The 18,752-nt window shown below is 50.1% G+C and overlaps 3 protein-coding genes across 3 annotated transcripts; 2 read left to right on the forward strand and 1 right to left on the reverse strand.

Moving 5' to 3' along the window:
- Nucleotides 1-285: 285 nt before the first annotated feature.
- F4807DRAFT_22037 (uncharacterized protein) lies at nucleotides 286-7,847 on the reverse strand. Its single transcript, XM_047994052.1, has 7 exons — nucleotides 7,012-7,847; nucleotides 6,742-6,952; nucleotides 6,464-6,669; nucleotides 6,223-6,392; nucleotides 1,442-6,151; nucleotides 637-1,371; nucleotides 286-615 (listed from the first exon to the last, which is right to left on the reverse strand). Exons 1-7 carry the CDS (start codon nucleotides 7,760-7,762, stop codon nucleotides 541-543), a joined length of 6,858 nt encoding a protein of 2,285 aa, XP_047859662.1. The 5' UTR covers nucleotides 7,763-7,847; the 3' UTR covers nucleotides 286-540.
- A 1,745-nt stretch (nucleotides 7,848-9,592) lies between these two features.
- On the forward strand, nucleotides 9,593-10,867 carry F4807DRAFT_22370 (serine hydrolase FSH). Its single transcript, XM_047994089.1, has 4 exons — nucleotides 9,593-9,782; nucleotides 9,835-9,853; nucleotides 9,920-10,438; nucleotides 10,501-10,867. The coding sequence occupies exons 1-4, from the start codon at nucleotides 9,741-9,743 to the stop codon at nucleotides 10,671-10,673; spliced, it is 753 nt and encodes a 250-aa protein (XP_047859663.1). The 5' UTR covers nucleotides 9,593-9,740; the 3' UTR covers nucleotides 10,674-10,867.
- A 433-nt stretch (nucleotides 10,868-11,300) lies between these two features.
- On the forward strand, nucleotides 11,301-17,111 carry F4807DRAFT_406071 (P-loop containing nucleoside triphosphate hydrolase protein). The gene is made up of 19 exons (XM_047996262.1): nucleotides 11,301-12,205; nucleotides 12,254-12,359; nucleotides 12,415-12,505; nucleotides 12,562-12,616; nucleotides 12,666-13,170; nucleotides 13,221-13,239; nucleotides 13,291-13,368; nucleotides 13,421-13,781; nucleotides 13,849-14,689; nucleotides 14,744-14,916; nucleotides 14,968-15,497; nucleotides 15,556-15,605; nucleotides 15,657-15,682; nucleotides 15,744-15,783; nucleotides 15,838-16,025; nucleotides 16,075-16,114; nucleotides 16,170-16,206; nucleotides 16,266-16,821; nucleotides 16,893-17,111. Exons 1-19 carry the CDS (start codon nucleotides 11,633-11,635, stop codon nucleotides 16,917-16,919), a joined length of 4,296 nt encoding a protein of 1,431 aa, XP_047859664.1. The 5' UTR covers nucleotides 11,301-11,632; the 3' UTR covers nucleotides 16,920-17,111.
- Nucleotides 17,112-18,752: the final 1,641 nt, after the last annotated feature.

An 18,752-nucleotide genomic window follows, 5' to 3' on the forward strand; every position in this document is an offset into this window, starting at 1 on the left:
GTAAAGAACCATGATTTATGGGATGGCTCATACGAAATATGGTCTAGGATAAATCACGATCACGATCATCGCGCGCGAGCAAGTAGGATAGAGACAGTCTATTACCAGTAAAAAGTACCTATACTAAGGGAAGAAATATTACCATCCTGGCGTAACCCAACTTCCAACTTGAAAAAAGACCAGAATAGCTTCGAGGCGTGGGGGTTAAACTTGTATACAGTATATAAGGTGAGTCTAGATGTTGTCGCCAAACAAAAGCCATGCGTTGTATATCATCTCATCTAGACCGTATTTCAAAATAGTGTGTTAATGTAAAGGAATAGAAAAGGAAGACAAAATACCAAACCAACTAGAAAAGATAGATGAGAGAGGTAAAGTAAAAAAAGTAGTAGTAGAGATTAAGAAAAATAGGAAGCGAATCCTCATTCATTCCGTGTCATTCTAATCGTGTAAGTTTTTTTTTTCCGTCCCCCTGACGGCGGGGGCCAAAGCCCCCTCTCTCTTCTTCTTCTTCTCATTCTTCATTCTCCCATCGAAAAGCTAAGAGAAGTTGACCAATTTGCTCTTGACGCAGACGGCCTTCGACAATGTCTGAATGGAGCCGCTGGACAGCAGCTCGAGGACCTGCAGTGTGGCCTCGAACTCGCGGGTGATGAAGTTACGGATCTCGATAGCGACGAGCGAGTCGAGCGGGTAGTGCGAGAGCGAGCGCGTCACGTCCAGGTCCTCGAGCTCCATCATCATCACCGCCGCCAGCTTGTGCACCAGCCCGTCGCACACCACGGCCTCGGCCTCCTCGAGCGTCTTGGCCGCCTTCACCGCCGCGTTATACGAGATCGCCTTCGCGCCGCCGTTCGTCGCCGCGTCCGCGGCCGCAGCCGCTTCCATCGCCTCGCGCAGGTGCTTGCTCTTCGCGTCCGCGGTCCAGAACGGCTGCATCGACGGCGTCATGCGCATTCCCGTGATCGTATGGTTATTACACGCCGCCTCCAGCTTCCCCGCTATAGCAGCGCCGAGCAGAGCCAGCACCTCGGCCTCGCAGATGGTGTCGCTGCCCAGGTTCTTGGCGACTTCGGCCGCCTTCGCCAGGTCCTCGGCCAGGTACCCCGAGTCGGAGATGGCGGTCAGGTCGAGCGAGGAGGCGGGCAGGCCGCGCGCGAGCCGGTACTGCACGAACGCGTTCAGGAAGCAGTTCGCGGCGGCGTAGGCGGCTTGGCCCCGGTTGCCGACGGCGCCGGCGACGGAGGATATGGCGACGAAGAAGTCGAGCGGTGTGGTGGCGAGGGCGTTGTGGAAGTTCCAGGCCCCGTTGACCTTGGACTCGATGACGGTGGTGTATTGCTCGTATGTCATCTTCTCGAATAGGACATCCTAATTTTGGGGGTTAGTTGTTATCTTCGCCAGGGAGATATTTGGAGGGAGGGGCGGGGGATGAACTTACGTTGAGTACCATGGCACCGTGGACCACACCCCTGACGGGAGGTAGACCTTCCAAGCCGTGTTTGACTAGCTCGTCGACAGACGAGGCGCTGGCTACATCAGCGCGACGAACAACGATCTCGGCACCAACTTGCGCAGCTTCGTCCACGAGCTCCTTGACCTTGCCAGTTACACTGCCGCTTCGCGAAACAAGAACCAGGTGTCGACCACCTCGGCTAACCATCCATCGGGCCATGCTTCGACCAAGACCGCCTGTGCCACCGATGAGGATGTAAGTAGCATCAGCCTTAAGCAGTTGCGCAGGCTTCTTGGGAGGGGTAGCCTTGACGATATCGTGAGCGTGCGGGACCACGACGAGCTTGCCGTGCGTCTTAGCAGCATGGAGCGTCTTGAACGCGGACTCGACCTCGGATATGGGGAAGACGGTGACGGGAGAGATGGGGCGGATCTTGTTGTATCGCATGAGCTTCGCGACGTCGGCGAGAAGTCTCTGGAGCAGCTTCGGCCTTTCGGCGGCGATGGCCATGATGTCGACGGTCATGAAGCTCGCGTTGTGCTCGAATTGCGTCATCTCGAGCCTCGTGCTGGTGTTCGTGTCCCGCGCGCCGATGTCGATCAGGCGGCCGAACTTGTTGAGGCTGTTCCAGCTCTCCCGCAGGCCGTCGCCGGTGAGGCAGTTCAGCACCACGTCGACGCCGAGGTTGTTGGTCGCTTGTCGGACGGCGTTGCCGAAGGATAGGTTGCGGCTGTAGAAGATGTGGTCCTCTGGTATACCGTACTCCTTGATGAGGAACTCCTTCTTCTCGGTGCTGCCGACGGTGGCGAAGACCTTTGCGCCGATCATCTGCGCAAGTGAGATAGCAGCTTGTCCGACGGCGCCAGCTGCCGCGTGTATGAGCACGGTCTCGTCTTCGCTGAGGCGGCCGAGCTCGACAAGCGAGTAGTAGGCCGTGGTGTAAGCCAGCGGCAGAGTTGCGCCATCTTCAAATTGCATGTCGCGCGGGAGCTTGAATGCGAACGTCGCCTTGGTGCGAGTGGAGGTGGCGAAGGCACCCTTCGTGATAGCTGCTACTCGGTCTCCGATCGAGATGTTCTTGACATCTTTTCCGACGGCGGTGACAACACCACTAGCTTCTACACCGAAGTCGTGGGTTGCTAACTTGCCGTGAGCAGCAGTGAGATCCCGGTGGTTGACGCCAACGGCGCTGACCTGGATCTCGATATCCTCTCCGTTGAGTGGGGCTTCGGCTGCGTCATCGTCAATGAAGTGGAGGGTATCAAGAGCGCCAGCGTCTGCAATAGCCATCTTCAGTTTTCGGTCACCCTCGCCGAACGGTGTAGGTTGCTGGGCTGAAGGCTTGGTCTCCCGGTGAACGATCTCATTCATGACAGGGTCGTTAATTATTCGTGGGGTGTAGAATGAACCATCTCTCTCCTGGAACTCGAGCTCGCCGTTCAAGGCGCTGCTCTTACCAAATACCGAAGTGAATACCTTCAGGACAGCCTCAGTGATCTGCTCATTGGAGAGTTGGTTGCGTCCGTCTAGGTCTAACGTGGCGAAAGGTAATAAGGTCTCGGATCGGATTGTTCGGCTCAGACCAAGAATCATGTTCAGGTCTGGTGACGTCGAGTTATCATACGCGCCCCGAACAACCCATAGGGCACCTTCTACGGTGGTGAGCATCCTTTGGAGAGCCTCGAATTCGTTCGCCTTCAACTGCGACAGAAGAGGCTTGTCGATCTCGGATAAGAAGATGAGTAGCTTGCCCTCAGCCCGGGCATCGAGAAGACTGCTGGTACTGGGCAGCTTGCCAGTTATTCGTTGTAAGGCCTCGGCTAAGCTGAAAGCGACTTGCGCCTGTAAAAAGCCATCTCCATATACAATTTCGATTTCAGTCTCGGGAAGCTTCAAGTCGTCAACGGGAACCCATTCGGATGATGCACTGTCAGAATCGACAGAAACAGGATCTAAGATTGGCTCCCAGTCGAGCTTGTAGCATAGCTCGCGGTGAGCATCTTCCGTCTGTGTATCACGGTCTAGTATGGGGGCGATGGTGAGATCATCTAGCTTAATGATAGGCTCAGAGATATTGGATGCTGATGTGGCAAACATGGAGACCTTAGTCGGTCGAGGGCTGTCTGCTGGGAGGGAGCCAAGGCAGTATGCTCGGTAGGCCTTGCTAGCATTTTCGTTCATTTCAACGATGTCTTTTGAGATCGATATGCTTGATACGGACGATGGTAGGTAGATAGTATCCGGCGATTGTTTACCGGCGCTGGCAATAGGCCAGTACATGGAGATGAGGGACTCGAGGAATGAGGGTTGGATGACAGTGTTCGTGACGTAGTGGTTTGGCATCTCCTTAGCGATATCAGAAACAAGTAGATCAGCTTGCGAACAAGTGCTGGAAGCCTTGCAGTTGCTAATTCCTTGGAAAGTAGGACCATAAGCCACACCAACTTGGGACAAGTTATCATAAAGCTTGTCCATAGCAATAGTAGAGGATGCGGTATTGTTGATGTCGGCGATGGTGGACTGTAAGTGGATTCGCGACGCAAGGCTCTGTCTCGCATCGTCCACACCGTTCGACTCGTGCGCTTGAACAGCGATTAAGCCCTTGCAATGCTCTTTCCATCCCTTGCTCTTCGTCCATGAGCAGATTCGGAACTCGTCCCATATTTCTGACGAAACGAGTAACCCTTCTTGGTGAGGTCTGAGAGTTGTCGTCATCTCGACATCTTCGTCTGGGATAACGAGAGGGGCGATGACAGATACGTCACGAAGTTCGAACTTATCGAAGTGTACGTTGGCGGATATGGCTCGTTGGGCGGCGGCCTCGACAGCCATAGAGACGTATCCAGACATGGGGAAGATGGTCAGGGATTGGATCCTGTGATGTTGTAACCAAGGAAGGTCATCTAGTCGCACAATATTCCTCCACGTAGGTTCTAGGTCGTTAGAGAAGTTGGCAAGGGTACCAAGGATATCGTTTCGCGGAGCAGTCCTATTTTTGTGCATTTGAGTCATGCGAGACTCGTGCCAGTACTTGGAAGAGTAGTTCCAGGGGTAACGAGGCAGATCGCTCAAGAGCATTGGCGCCTTTCCCTTCTTAGGGAAGTTGATGGCTTCGAAATCGACAGGGGCACCCTTAGCAAAGAGTGTTGCGGCAACATCTAAAGCAGTTCCCACGGCATCCTTCTTGCGTGCAAGAGCAGAAACGTACGGGATCTTAGCTGCGTCACCGCCAACAGTCTTGAGAATCTGCTTGAGAGGTCCTTGGAGAGCAGAGTGAGGTCCAAGCTCGACGAGCATGTTGACACCGGTCCTGTGTTCATCGACAGGCTCGAGCATACTTTGAACGGCCTCGTTGAACTTGACAGGGCATGTAAGGTTCTGTACCCAGTACGTTGGTTCAAGCTCAGTGCCGTCGATACGTCGGCCGAGTAAGGAAGAGTGGAATCTGACTTCAGTGGAGATGGGACCCTCAAGTTGATCGATTGATGCATAGTACTCCTTAGCGAGGAGGTTCATGTGGTGAGAGTGGTAAGCAGTGTCGACGAAGAGCTTCCTGTTGAAAAGTTGCTTCTCTTCGACGACCCTCTTTAGCTCATCGATACCAGCCTCATCACCAGATATGGTAAGACTGCTAGGACTGTTGTAACATGCGATCTTGACCTCTCCTTCTTTGAGTTGCGATAGAAGAGGCTCGAACTCCTCCTTGCTGCCGCCAACTGCCATCATGGAACCCTTTAGGTCGGGGTACTTCTCCTTCAGTACTGGAATGAGACGACCTCTGTGGTACGCGATAGATACACAGGCCTCAAAGGTGAGGATGCCAGCAGCGTAGGCCGCACCAATCTCTCCACTGGAGTGACCAGCCACTGCTTGAGGTCGAATACCCCATGATCGCATCAGATCAACCAGAGCTAACTGGATTGCTGTGCATGAGGGCTGGCTGATGTGGGCTGCGCCGACAGCAGAAGTCTTCTCATCCTTGCTCAGTTCTTCAACCAGTGACCAAGAAGCACCCAAGGTTCTTAAGCATTCATCTGCATAGTCGATGGCGTGGGTGAAGACCGGGTATTGCTCATAGAGCTCACGTCCCATACCGTACCACTGAGCACCCTGACCAGTGAAGATGAAACCAATCCTCAATGGATCGACCTCCTTGCCAGGAGTGAACTGTTGGCTGTTGATAGCGTCGATCAAGTCGAAAGACCTGAGGGCAGGGATGGCTACTCTCCACTGGAGATGAGATCGACGTTGACCCAGAGTGTAGGCTACATCAGACATCAAGTCCTTTTGGAACATCTCAGGTCTTTGCTCCAAGTAGATGACGAGGGCCTTCAGAACACCCTCCAGCGTGTTCTTGTCATTTGCTGTGATAGCGAAGAGCTTACGTCCGGGGTTGTCATCCTTGAGGTCGGCATCGTTCTTGGAACCTCGCGTCATGAAGGGTACTTTCTCAAGGACTACATGAGCATTGGTACCACCAAAGCCGAAGTTGTTGACGCTGAGGTACTTCTTGTTGCGCGGCCACGGGCGTTGGCTGACAGGTACCTTTAAGTTCCACTGCTTCCATGGTATCTTCTCATTGGGGTATTTGAAATCGTAGTTAGGGAGAATGAAACCACGCTCTAACATCAAGGCAGACTTGATAACTGCCACGATACCAGAAGCTCCCTCGAGATGGCCGATGTTGGATTTGACCTATATCGCGCACTTACGTTAGCGATCATCGCCGGCATACGTCACGATGGGGTGCATGTGAAAGTACTTACAGATCCAATATAAAGGGGATCACGTGCTGAACGGCCTGCACCCAATACATTGTAAATGGCCGTGGCCTCGATCGGGTCTCCAACACGTGTGCCTGTTCCGTGTGCTTCAACGAAGCCACAATCAGAAGGGTTAAGTCCGGCATTTGTATATACCTGACGCATTAATGTTTCTGCGGTGATGGGGTTGGTTAGCTTATGGGGTTGTCTTATCTCTTGGCTTCCACGGAGAATTCTTTCTTACCCTGCGCATCGCCGGAAGGCATCGTAATACCGGGAGTCTTTCCATCCTGGTTAATGCCGCTTCCGACAATGATCGCCCTAATCTGATCATTGTCTCTGCGAGCCTGCTCGAGCGGTTTGAGAATTACCATACCACATCCTTCGCCTCGTCCGAATCCTGTACCTCTGTTATCGAATGAAAACGATCGACCCGAGTCGGAAAAGAGCCTGATGATGACATTGTCAGTTTCAGAGAGAAAAGAAAATTCCAACTAAGGTATGTCTCAAGTTGCTCCTTACCGCGATTTTGAGAAAGAAATCCAAAACTCCGGAAGCATGTTCAGATGGCATCCGCCCACGATTGCCATGTTCGACTCGCCGGAGCGTAAGCTCTGGCAAGCAACATGCAGTGCGACCAGACTTGATGAGCAGGCTGTATCCGTAGTAAAACTGGGACCCCGCAGGTCGAAGAAATGTGATAATCTGTTAGATTGCATGGCGTACGCGCAACCTGGCAACGTAATCAGCGCGGGAAACTACATGCAAGGACAATCTTCGGGGCCGGCTTACCTGTGGCTTGATGCATGGGAATAGTGTCCGGGTCTCTGAACAAGTGGGATTCGTACTCTGGGAACGAGCCCCCCACGAACACACCAACTTCTTTGCCGATGATAGTGTGCTTTGGAATTCCGGCGTTTTCGAGCGCTTCGAAAGTGCACTCCAGCAGTAGGCGCTGCTGAGGGTCCATGGAGATCGCCTCCTTCTCGGTTAGGCTGAAGAAGGGCGCGTCGAACGCTGTAAGGTCGGTATTGAGAAAGTGGCCGCCAACCGGATTGTGGGAGCCAGCTTTTCCCGGGTTCGGATGGTAGAAGCTAGCGGTGTTGAAGCGCTCTTTGGGTATCTCCGAATAGCCACTCCGAGCTCGAGCGCATAGCTCCCAGAACTCCGCCGGGCTAGCCACATTTCCGGGAAGCCGGCAGGACATTCCCACTATAGCGATGGGCTGCGATTTGTCTTTGATCGACGGAGCGTTACTCCCATTCACGCCGTTGCTGACTCCGTTGCTGATGCCGTTGCTGATGCCATTGGCGTGGCCGTTGCTGAGGCCGTTGGTTTGGCCAACTCGGTGGCCGTTTGTGTGCCCGAAGGGCTGAGCATGCCCGTTCAGGCCATTGCTGTTGCCATTGGCGAAGCCGTTTGTGTGTCCGTTTGTGTGTCCATTCGTATGTCCATTGGTGTAGCCGTTAGTAGGAGCTCTCGAATCCTCGTGCACTCCGTTGGATGTGCTATATGCACTGCCGTTAGTGGCTGACGGGGCCATGGCTACGGATATCGTTGCGACGGTACTATAGTGGCCGAACGTTCTCTAAGGAAAGTTGCAGAATGTAAACATCGAGTGAAGATTTGGAGTTTATATTCGTGACTCAAGGGGAACTTTCCGGACGCGTAATATGTCGTACGTCTCCGGGGTACCGGGTGGGAGGGTACTCTGTCATATGTGAATGGAGCCTGATATTCGGAGGATAGGAAAATCTTTCCACCCTGAGCGCGGAAGTATGGCTGTAACTTTAGGCGAGGAAACACCCCTATAGATCTCGTGGCGTCTATCGGAAACCACTACACGGGAAACGTAGGATCCAATAGTCCAGTTCGTTCTCCTGGACCATTTGTCATCCCTGACTATCAGGGCTGTTACTGTGCCGATCATATTGACAATTTGTCTTAGACATCAGTACGTTTACTCTCCGTCGTATCATCGATTTGAGGCCAAGACCTCGAAAAGAAGCTTATGCAGGGGGTTGACCTGCTGGATCTGGCTACCTTGAACACGACGACGAAGACGACGACCATCTCGGCCTCGGCCTCATCTGTTGGGATCATCTCCCCGTTGGCCGAACCGTTGATCTGTCACCGACGAGCGATCAGGGTCCTCGCGAGCTTATCGTTACGACTACGACGACATTACGATGGCCCCATGGTACTACTGACGTGCTCGCCTTAGCGATATCAGCGGCAGGGTCCAACACACACCTCGAGATACTCGATCTGGAAGCTCTCCTGCCTCTCTCCTAAGGCTACGGAAAATCGAGACAGCGGGAAGCACTGCCGATCCATTTATCACTAGTGACTAGGCGTGCATCAATGCTAACCGAGTAATAGATTAGAATGGGTAAGATTGGCAGCGTAAATAACTTTATTTGCAGGTTTATTTGTTTGCTTTCCGATCTGAGGCAGTCAATTTCCGGAAGTTTTTTGAGGCCCCTTTGGGCTAAGCCAGGTAAAAAAAATAAGTTGAGACATTGACATTGCGATGTGACAGGGATCGAATTGTGGCGGCAGCTCGATAAGCATGCAACGAAGACTTTCACGTCCCTGGCATAGTATACCTAGGTACGGCAGAGGTACACTACGTATTAGTGTATTGGCTACGTAGTATGTGGTGTAAGACGTAGTGTCGTCCTTGAGACGAACTACCACTGACTACGACTGTAGATAGGACCCCTGGACCAGGCAATATGGATAGATTGTATAGTCCCACCCCGCGCCTTGGCGTCCGGCACTTTGAACTCCATTCGATGGACGGTGGCGCGGGTGGGGGCATCACCGACTTCGACCGACTGGGAGAATACTGCCTCTACTACGTAGTTGGCTGGCTATTGGACCCAATGGCAGCGGCCTGGGCTTGACTTATCTAGTCCCTAGCATCCGGACAACATTATAACCCCTGAATGTGCTATCTCTCTCCCTGTTAGATAATCCGGGTGGCGCCGACGCTATTCCCATATTTATTTGATATAGATATATCGTCTTTATAGGCTCGATCGAAAAATTCCTAGCCTCGACTAGTGTCTCAAGGGGAAGAGCCTCAGCTTACCCGTTGTAAGCCTAGGCACAGGGGTAGACGGATACTTTACCCACATGCCATGCAACTTGGTGCAACCAGGGTGATAGGGAGTCCCTTGGTTGTCGTTACATACTGCATGGAGTAGTACAACATACATAGCGCCAAGATCTATGTATCTAAAACAGTCTACGGACTTTTTTTAAACACACCCCCGGACAGAATTCGGACTGGCAGGGTCTCAGTTCCAGCCCAGGATATCAAGTATCTTCTACGTAAACCGATCAACACGTAATCTTTAACCTGGCTGAGTCTTCCTATTCTTTCAATACACGTAGTCATCTTACTACATTCCTTGCTTCCCGCTGGTTTCTTATGGACGGGAACCCGCTTAAGTCTTCGAAAATTCGGTGTGACTAGGTGCGCGGTTCTGAGAAACCAACTCACGCTATTCATCATGAAGTTCTTGTGTCTGCCTGGCGCGTATGGAAGCGCTGATGTAAGTCTTCGTATTCTCTGGAGGATATTCTGTCGCGCTAACATGAGAGAAGAAATTCCAAGTTCAACTGGGTACGAACCACAACGTCATGTTGTGTAAAACCCGTTTTCGTGGAACTTACTGACGATTTTCATTAGCGCCGCTGGTGAACGAGATGATGTCGGACGGTTCTGCCACATTTCGTTTCGTTGATGCGCCATGCGAAGCCGTCCCTCCGGAGGGATTCGAAGACTTCTTCGGAAAACCTCCCTACTACCGATTTATCGAGCCAGATGACAAAGATTCGAAGGACACCGATGTTCTCTCTCGAATTCGAGATTTCCCCGAGTGTGATACTGCTGAGGATACTATGCGAGAACTCATGAAAGAAGGTGTTGCTAGCAGTGTTCTCAGCACGAACCGAGCTATCCAATATCTCTTCGAAATCTGCGAGAAAGAAGGCCCGTTCGAAGGAATCATCGGATACTCGGAGGGCGCTACCGTTGCTTCGACTTTTCTCCTCGCTGAGCAGAAAAGATTCGAAGATACTGGTAGAGTACCTCAGATCAAATGCGCCGTGTTCTTTGCCGGTTGGCCGCCTCTAGACCCTTCCACGTTCGCCATGGTTCTCTCAGACGAGTCCGACCTCATGATCAATATTCACACCTGTCACATTAGTAAGTAATTAAGTTTATATTCCCAACATTTTAAGAATTTTAGATATTGATAGTAAGTTTAGTCGGTTCCCTTGATCCGTATGTTGCGGGTTCGATGGCTCTCTACAACACTTGCGAACCTGACACTGCATACATTTTCGACCATGGTAAAGGGCACACCCTTCCAAGAGAAAAGGGTGTGATTAAGGAGCTTGGGGATGTGATTCGTACGATGATGCAGGAGGCGTCAGCATAGACAGATTTTTAGATGTTAGAATTTCGCCGTAGACTATTTACATTTGGTTTTCTCTTTCCCGAGTCCGGTTTTCTGTATATAAAACTTACTACATGCAGAAAGGGTTCTAGATACAACAATATAATTACCGACACTTGCATGCTGATTTCCAAAGAAAACGAGACGGCGGCACCCAGCAAATCGGGGACCATTCAGATTTGGAATATTCCGTGCATGATGTAACTCTACATATCGTTGCAAGCCACAGCTGGCGGTAGTTTGGCTTGAGATAAAATGAGAGAATTTTGTCAAAAGAAAATGGAATTGATACTATATGCACGATACGAAGCAAGTTGACGACGTAAATGACGACCTGCTTTTTCACGCGCCTACACGGGAGTTGTTGGCCCTAAGTACCAAGCCAGCAGCCAGCTCGTTGATATGCCGCGTTAGCTATTGGAAAATGCATGCTTATATTGAAGAGATGATCGGCAGCTAGGACAGCACAGGGGGTCCATCTGTTAGCGGCATGACGATCCCTCCAATACTCCCGAGACCTGTACGCGGATAAGGCACGACAAGGGGGGGCCCTGCCAATGGGCTGCAATGGGGTATATCGGCTCATTTATTTTAATTGATGCTTAGTGTTCTTAGTTCCTACTTAGCGGAGCATGCCTCCGACCAACCCTATCGTGTTTTATCCACGCTCCTTATGGCCCTTATGCTAGGGGTCCCTTTTTCGAGCTTCAGATGGTTTTGTACTTAGTGATTCTATGATATCCTTTCGCTCTAATAGTTCTGTTTGGCTTTTCTTGATTTTCCTAGGACGTTTGATCCTTGTCCCAACCTTCGGTCGTACATATACACACTTTTCCTTTTCTTGCTAAATCCAGTGGTTAGGCATTGTCATTAGTCTGTTCGGTCTGTTAGTCGTTTTCTTACTGCATAGCATCTAAGTCGCGCCTTTGCGCACATGCAACATGGGGCAAGATGATGCCAATTTGCCCGAAGCCTCTCAGAGCCCACACGATGAGGTCTCTGCTGGTCTCTCGGGCCCGGCTAATCAAGAAGCCCCCATACATGTGTCGCATGAGGGTATCGCGACTTCAGATTTTCCCAGGGTAGATACTTCTGTCTCGATCTCGATAGAGGAAAGTCCCCCGTCACCTGGTATCACAAGGGACTCCTCAACTATGGAACTTCTAGCAGCCTCTGCTCCCCATGGTCGAACAGACTCAATAATATCTGGCTCGTCAACAGCAGCCTCGTTGACGGAGCATGATGCCTCGCGACCTATTAGTCAACACAACTTGTTAAATTTGAAGCCATCACTATCTTCCCTCGCCAAACCTCCAGAGTCACAAGAAGGAGGAACCATCCTCTCCCCTATTCCTTCAGCCTCTCCTGGAAATAGTGTTGGACCTGCATCACCGATCACTGCTCCTCAACCTCCCACTGCTGATGCTGTTACTCCTCCAGCAACCCCCAAAGGCCAGGGTACCACACCACCCAACCAGCCGTCAAAGCTGAAGAAAACCTCTTCAAATTTCTTCGTAAGTTTCGTCACCATAAGTTTGTTGGTAATGCTAACCTGGGCACAGAGGATCTTCACTTATTCAACATGGTGGGACAGAGTATTTCTGTTCATCTCCGCCGCCGCCGCATGTGGCGCTGGTGTAGCCTTCCCCTTAATGACAATCGTCTTTGGTATGTTGTCGTGAAATTCTAGAATCGTCACCGATAATAGTTACTAATAACTTAGGCCAACTTGTTGGAGCTATTGCAAGTGCTAGGTCCGATTTGAACGCCGATGGTGCAAAAGCACACTATACTTCGCTCATCAACGAATATTCGTAAGTACTATGAAAGTCGCGCTCGTCGGAAGTAAGCTAAATCCAGAATTATATAGCCTTTTCATGGTGTACCTCTTTGTAGCTAGATTTGTGTTGGGATATGTCGCTACTGTAAGTTGACGCCCCCCTGAACGAGAGCCAACACTCACAATGTGCAAAGTTAGGATTTCGTTCTATGAGTTTACGCATCTCTTCGGCAATGCGTTTAGCTTACTTCAAAGCTCTACTTAGCCTACCTGTGTCTCTCTTAGATACTCAACCCCCTGGCCAAGTCGCTGCCATCATCACAACTACAGCAAATACTCTCCAGAACGGAATATCTGAAAAACTAGTCGCAATAATCCAGAATTTGTCTTTGTTTGCTTCGTCAATTGTCATTGCTTTTACTCGAAGCTGGAAGTTGAGCCTAGTAACCAGCAGTGGCTTGCTTCTTATCACTATAACATATTGCCTCACTATTCCTTTTGTCGTCAAGAATTTGAAGGAGGTTGAGGATGCCAACATAAAAGGATCTGCAGTCGCAAGCGAAGCTTTCGGCTCCATTAGGATGGTGGCTGCATATGGAGCTGAAATCAAGATGGTGAAGAAGTACAAGGAGTGGGTGGACGAGGCGCAGCGCAGAGGTCTTCGATTGTCAAAGATTGTCGCTATTCAGCAAGGCATTAGTAAGTAACTCTCTTCGTCAAGAAGGTATTTTGCTAACATAATCTCTCAGTTTACTTCAGTGTTTATGGGTTAGCATCTCATATTAACGCCGAAAAAGCCATGTGCTAATACTTCAACAGGACTTTTGCTCTTACTTTCTGGTTCGCCGTCAAGTTGCTCCTTAATCTGGAAATTGACAACGTCGGGACGCTGATCACGTTAGTTCCACCACTAAAAAAATACTGCCAGTCATAGCTTACGTATACACAGGGTTTTGATGTGCATAATGATGATAGTAATGGGGATTGGCGGAATTGCGGCACCAATTTCTGCCGCAGCTCGCGCAGCGGGCGCAGCCAGCATACTCTTTAATGGTATTGATGCGCCAAGTCAAGCCACCTCGGGACTCAAGTACCCTGACGTATCTGCATCGGGGGACATCGTGCTATGGGGCGTCAATTTCACATATCCAACGAGACCGAAACTCAAGGTCCTCGATAACTTGAATTTAGTTCTTCCAGCAGGGAAAACCACCGCCATCGTGGGTCCTTCGGGATCTGGTAAGAGCACAGTTGTAGCACTTATAGAACGATGGTACGAGTTAGATGGTGATGCGGAAGACAAGAAAATGGTAAGAAATGGCCCAATGACTTGCCAAGATTTGGTTTAGTAGGTACTAACCCTGTCATTTTTCACAGGTCTCCCTTTTCCGCAATGGCACCGTAAAAATAGGGGGCACAAAATTAACCGACATAGATCTCAAATGGTGGAGATCTCAAATCGGCCTCGTTCAACAAGAACCATTTCTTTTCAACACGACCATTTTCCAGAATGTTGCAAATGGTTTAATAGGCACAGAATGGGAAAATACCGATATTGCCAAGAAGAGGGAACTAGTAGAGCACGCCTGCAGGGAAGCGTTTGCCGATGAGTTCATCTCTCGTCTCCCAGAGGGCTACGAGACACATGTGGGTGATGCCGGTATCAAGTTGAGTGGTGGACAGCGCCAGAGACTAGCAATTGCTCGAGCCATAGTCAAACAACCCAAGATCCTAATCTTGGACGAAGCAACAAGTTCAATCGACGTTCGCGGCGAAAAGGTTGTCCAAGCTGCTCTCGATAAGGTATCCAAGGGCCGAACGACGATCATGATAGCTCACCGGCTGTCGACAGTCAAGAAAGCAGATAACATTGTGGTACTCGCGAAGGGCAAAGTTGTCGAATGGGGAACCCACGAAGCTCTCATGGCCAAGGTTGGCGGGCCTTACTGGCTTCTTACTAATTCTCAAAAACTGTCGATGGGAGACACAGACTCCATAGACACCTCATCCGAGGTCACGGAAGTGGAAAAGAGGACCATGGATATCATGACTCTTGATGAGACCAAGGAAGAACCCCGGGATAGCGAAAGTACCGTGGTCGACGAGCCAGAGCACAAACAGAAGGGTGTGCTTAGAAGCTTCGGTGCACTACTTGTAGAGCAGAAGCCATTTTGGCCATGGTACACGGTGATGTTGTCTAGTGCTTTAGTTGCTGGTGGTAAGTTCTCCATGGATTTTCAACCGACGTAGACCCTACTAATGCTTGGTGTAGCAAGTCCGCCTGTGCAGGCATTCATATTCGCAGCGCTCATTTCGTCATTCGCATATTGGGGAGACACTTTGGTCGCGCTGACTGATTTCTGGTGCCTCATGTTCGTCGCATTAGCATCCGCGGCTGGCGTAGGCTACTTTGCTCTGGGCTTTTCCTCAACGGTTGTTTCTTTCGTATGTCAAGTATAACCCCCCTACATAATCACCCCTTGCTAACCCTTGTAGAAAATCACTTCTACTTATCGCCGGGAGTACTTCCAAAACATTGTCTCCAAGAGAGTATCTTGGTTCGACGGCGAAGGCCGGTCGATAGGAGCTCTAACGGGAATCGTGGCTAGTGATCCTACCCAGCTGCAACAACTACTCGGAAACAACATGACGTTCGCCGCAATTTCAATTTTTAGCGTGGTCGGGTGCTTGATCATATCCTTCTACTTCGGATGGAAGCTCACTATCGTCGCACTATCATCAGCGACACCCCTGGCCGTCGCCGCCGGTTTCTTCCGCATCCGGGTTGAAAAGAGGTTCGAGGCCATGAACCTGAAGGTCTTCGCTGAGAGCGCCAAATTCGCCACCGAGTCAATCGGAGCTATTCGGACAGTGACTGCACTGACACTCGAGGAAGGCATCTGTGAAAGATACGAAGAATTACTGCAGACGCATGTGAAGAAGGCCTTCGTCCGAGCTCGATTAGCTACATTGGTATTTTCAGCAAGTGACAGCCTGCCATTCCTTTGCATGGCTTTTGTTCTATGGTATGTTTTCACGCAAGACAAATGAGCGTATCTAGATTGCTAACTCTTAATCCTATAGGTATGGAGGCAGCCTGCTTGTGAAAGGCGAATATCAGACGTTTAATTATTGTAAGCCGCTTAAGGTTCTTATTGCAGACATGAGCTAATACCTCTATTTAGTGGTTGTATATATTGCCGTGATCCAGGTAAAGCATCCTGTTAGCTTCAAGACGAATCCGGATAAGAGAGCTAACCGAAACGATCTAGGGTGCCACAGGAGCAGGACAATGGCTCAGTTTTGGACCTAGTAAGGCCTGAACAATAACGCGCGTTCTATGGATAATGCTGACACCTTTTTTAGATATTGCGCAAGCGACCATAGCGGCAAACAGAATTCAGGCTATGAGACAGAAAGATGAGGACGATGGAGGCATCACTCTAAATGAACCAGTTGACGAGGAAAAGCGAGGTGTCAAGATCGAGTTACGAGATGTTTGGTTTAGATACCCGACGCGAGATGCCCCTGTATTAAACGGGTTGACCATGACTGTAAGCGCGCCGCCCACAGGGGAATGTCATTAATTGCTAACTTGCCAAGATCGAAAAAGGTCAATTCGCCGCCATCGTCGGCCCGTCTGGTAAGTCCCACCAACAGCAACAGCAACATATGACTTTGAAACTTACATAATTTAGGCTGTGGAAAGACCAGTGTCATCTCTCTATTGGAAAGGTGAGTCTTATCCTTAGGTATCCTCTCGTCGAATAGCTAAAGCTCATAGTTCCACCTAGATTTTACAGTGTCAAATCCGGAAGCATCACGTACAACGATATCGATATTGACACTATCGATCTAAGGGACTACCGGAAAACAATTTCACTGGTAGCCCAGGAGCCATCCCTGTTCAACGGCACTATCCGAGAAAACATCCTTCTCGGAGTGGATCCTGACACTATCTCCGACGAGGAACTGGAACAAGTTTGTCGCGATGCCGAAATACATGACTTCGTGAGCTCGCTCCCAGAAGGCTATAATACGAAAGTGGGTATCAGGGGTGTATTACTATCCGGCGGGCAGAAACAGCGAATATCGATTGCTCGAGCCCTGGTCAGGAATCCACGACTCCTTCTCCTTGACGAAGCTACGTCTAATCTCGACTCGGAGACGGAGAAGCTAGTGCAAGGTGTCTTTGAGAGGACGAAGAAAAGTAGGACTATGATAGTGGTCGCCCACCGGCTCGCTACCATTCAAAACGCCGACATTATCTTCGTCGTTGGCGATGGGCAGGTTCTAGAATCTGGCACCCATAGTACTCTCCTTCAGAGGCGAGGTGTATATCACAGCATGGTACGTCTGCCCAGATTCCACTTTGACTACGAAATACCACTGTATGACATGCTAATTAATTTACGATATAGTGTCAGGCACAAGCGTTGGATCGATAAATTGGTTCCATGTTATTTATTGAGCTTAGACAGGTCTTGGTAATGAGAACATCACGAACTGTAGTAATGTCGGCAATGCAGAAATCAGAACATGCAAATTAATTTGATCGTCTTGCGAGAATAGAAAATAAGGAGTACATACCACATCATGCAATTTACAATTTACCACAATTTACAATTAACAATTCTCAATCCCCTCACCGGAGCGCGAACGTGTGTGACAGGCGTACTTTACCAGGGACTAAACCCTACGATGCAACGTCGAGATAGAGTACGAACTAGGTACACAGAGTTGCAATATGATCGGTCAAGGATCGGCACTCTTCTCGGCAGTCTAAAGCGAATCAGGCATGCCGGATCCTATTGGGATTTCGAACATCGTCGACATTTTTGATTTACAGGGACCGTTGTATTCACCCCCCTTTCCACCCCTCCCCCCCTTCTGAATTCAGCATAAATGCTGCAGTGTGCATGGTACTTATCCGTTCCTGATCCTTCCCGTGCGTCCAGCGTACAGCCTAGATAAGGCAACCTTATCTTCCGCTCCTACGTAGACGTACTCCTCTACTCCTAGTAACGCGTGTTGACATCTCCATATGCGCAGTGCCGCAACTGGGCCGAGGGAGTGTACCTGCCACCTAACGTATTCAGTTCTCCGCGAGGCTGGATAGGTACGTAATCGCAAGTAGACCTACATACCTAAGGTCTGGGCATTTTTCTATCTTGCGAGCTTGCGTAATCCCATCGAGCTTCCCAGCCCAGCGCTTCGGGACCGGACCTCGACGGTGAAACATTATACGGATTCTGAAAGTTTTGCGACAGTAAAGCAGGGCAAGTCTCGAGACTTATCTCGAGTGAGACCGTTCAGGTTTTGAGCAACCATTCCACCTGTCCATCGTGTCCTTGATACGCACACACCCTCGTTCCACGGTGGGTTAGGGTTGATAGATGCATGGCGATAGTCAGTACGAGTTGCCTTTCTTGCTCTGACTGACTTAGGTATTGAGACAGAGAATATGGTTTATTCCAAGCATGTGATTTTGTGTGGCGTGTTACAATTTACAAATATCTGAATCAGGGGAGAGTGTGAGAATGGTCTGATCTTTTCAACATTGGATGCTTTCAATCCCTTCTAGAATGCTGCTAAAACACATATCAAGGGAGTTTCGATACCTACTTTGTGCAAACCATTTCAATGTTACTAGTAGACTTTAGTTCAACTACTAGCAAGTGCCGACTTTAGTATGGATGTCAAGATGCACACTATGAGCCTAGCTATGTGTGGCCCGTGTTCGAACGATCGTCGATTAGCTTCATACCTAGATACGGGAAAGAATCTGCGTGGGGGTCGAGTGGACCGACCCAACGCCAAGGTTCACAAGCAACGGACGAACTGGTCTAATGATAGTATGGGACGACCAAATTTCTGGAAGGCTAGGCCCGATTGGAACCTCTAAATGTCAAGAGAGGAATGTGGTATGAACATCATCTAGTCAAGAAGGTACGAGACCTAAGATTTGACATATCGGCCTTGATCCGTGTACTTGCAGGTTGAAACCGGAGAGGTTTAAGCTTTAAGACCTGGTGCGCATGCAACGCTACTGAACAGGTTTCTTGGCGTTATCAGTTTTCATGAAGGCATACCGTTAGAATCTAGACTCTAGGTCTATTTTTACAATGAATCCGAGCCGTCTGGAGCGAAGGATCAAGAGTTGCGGGGGGGGGGGGGGGGGGGGGGGGGGGGGGGGCCGGCGCCGGGGGGGGGGGGGGGGAATTCGCACTAACACCACATGTACTAAAACCAGCGCAGGAAGAACGAAAATATGAGAAAGG

This window comes from Annulohypoxylon truncatum, assembly GCF_022578515.1.
Source record: "Annulohypoxylon truncatum strain CBS 140777 unplaced genomic scaffold F4807scaffold_1, whole genome shotgun sequence".
Classification (NCBI taxonomy): Eukaryota; Fungi; Ascomycota; class Sordariomycetes; order Xylariales; family Hypoxylaceae; genus Annulohypoxylon; species Annulohypoxylon truncatum.

What these genes read in the sequence shown, in the direction of transcription:
- F4807DRAFT_22037 (XM_047994052.1), bottom strand. Translation starts at nt 7,762, where the DNA reads ATGGCCCCGTCAGCCACTAACGGCAGTGCATATAGCACATCCAACGGA. An exon ending in TCCCATGCATCAAGCCACAG is followed by an intron (nt 6,953 to 7,011) that starts GTAAGCCGGCCC and finishes TTACGTTGCCAG; the next exon opens with GTTGCGCGTACGCCATGCAA. An exon ending in ACGGTGCCATGGTACTCAAC is followed by an intron (nt 1,372 to 1,441) that starts GTAAGTTCATCC and finishes CCCCAAAATTAG; the next exon opens with GATGTCCTATTCGAGAAGAT.
- F4807DRAFT_22370 (XM_047994089.1), top strand. Translation starts at nt 9,741, where the DNA reads ATGAAGTTCTTGTGTCTGCCTGGCGCGTATGGAAGCGCTGAT. An exon ending in TATTCACACCTGTCACATTA is followed by an intron (nt 10,439 to 10,500) that starts GTAAGTAATTAA and finishes TAGTAAGTTTAG; the next exon opens with TCGGTTCCCTTGATCCGTAT.
- F4807DRAFT_406071 (XM_047996262.1), top strand. Translation starts at nt 11,633, where the DNA reads ATGGGGCAAGATGATGCCAATTTGCCCGAAGCCTCTCAGAGCCCACAC. An exon ending in ATGGCTCAGTTTTGGACCTA is followed by an intron (nt 15,784 to 15,837) that starts GTAAGGCCTGAA and finishes CACCTTTTTTAG; the next exon opens with ATATTGCGCAAGCGACCATA. An exon ending in GTCATCTCTCTATTGGAAAG is followed by an intron (nt 16,207 to 16,265) that starts GTGAGTCTTATC and finishes AGTTCCACCTAG; the next exon opens with ATTTTACAGTGTCAAATCCG.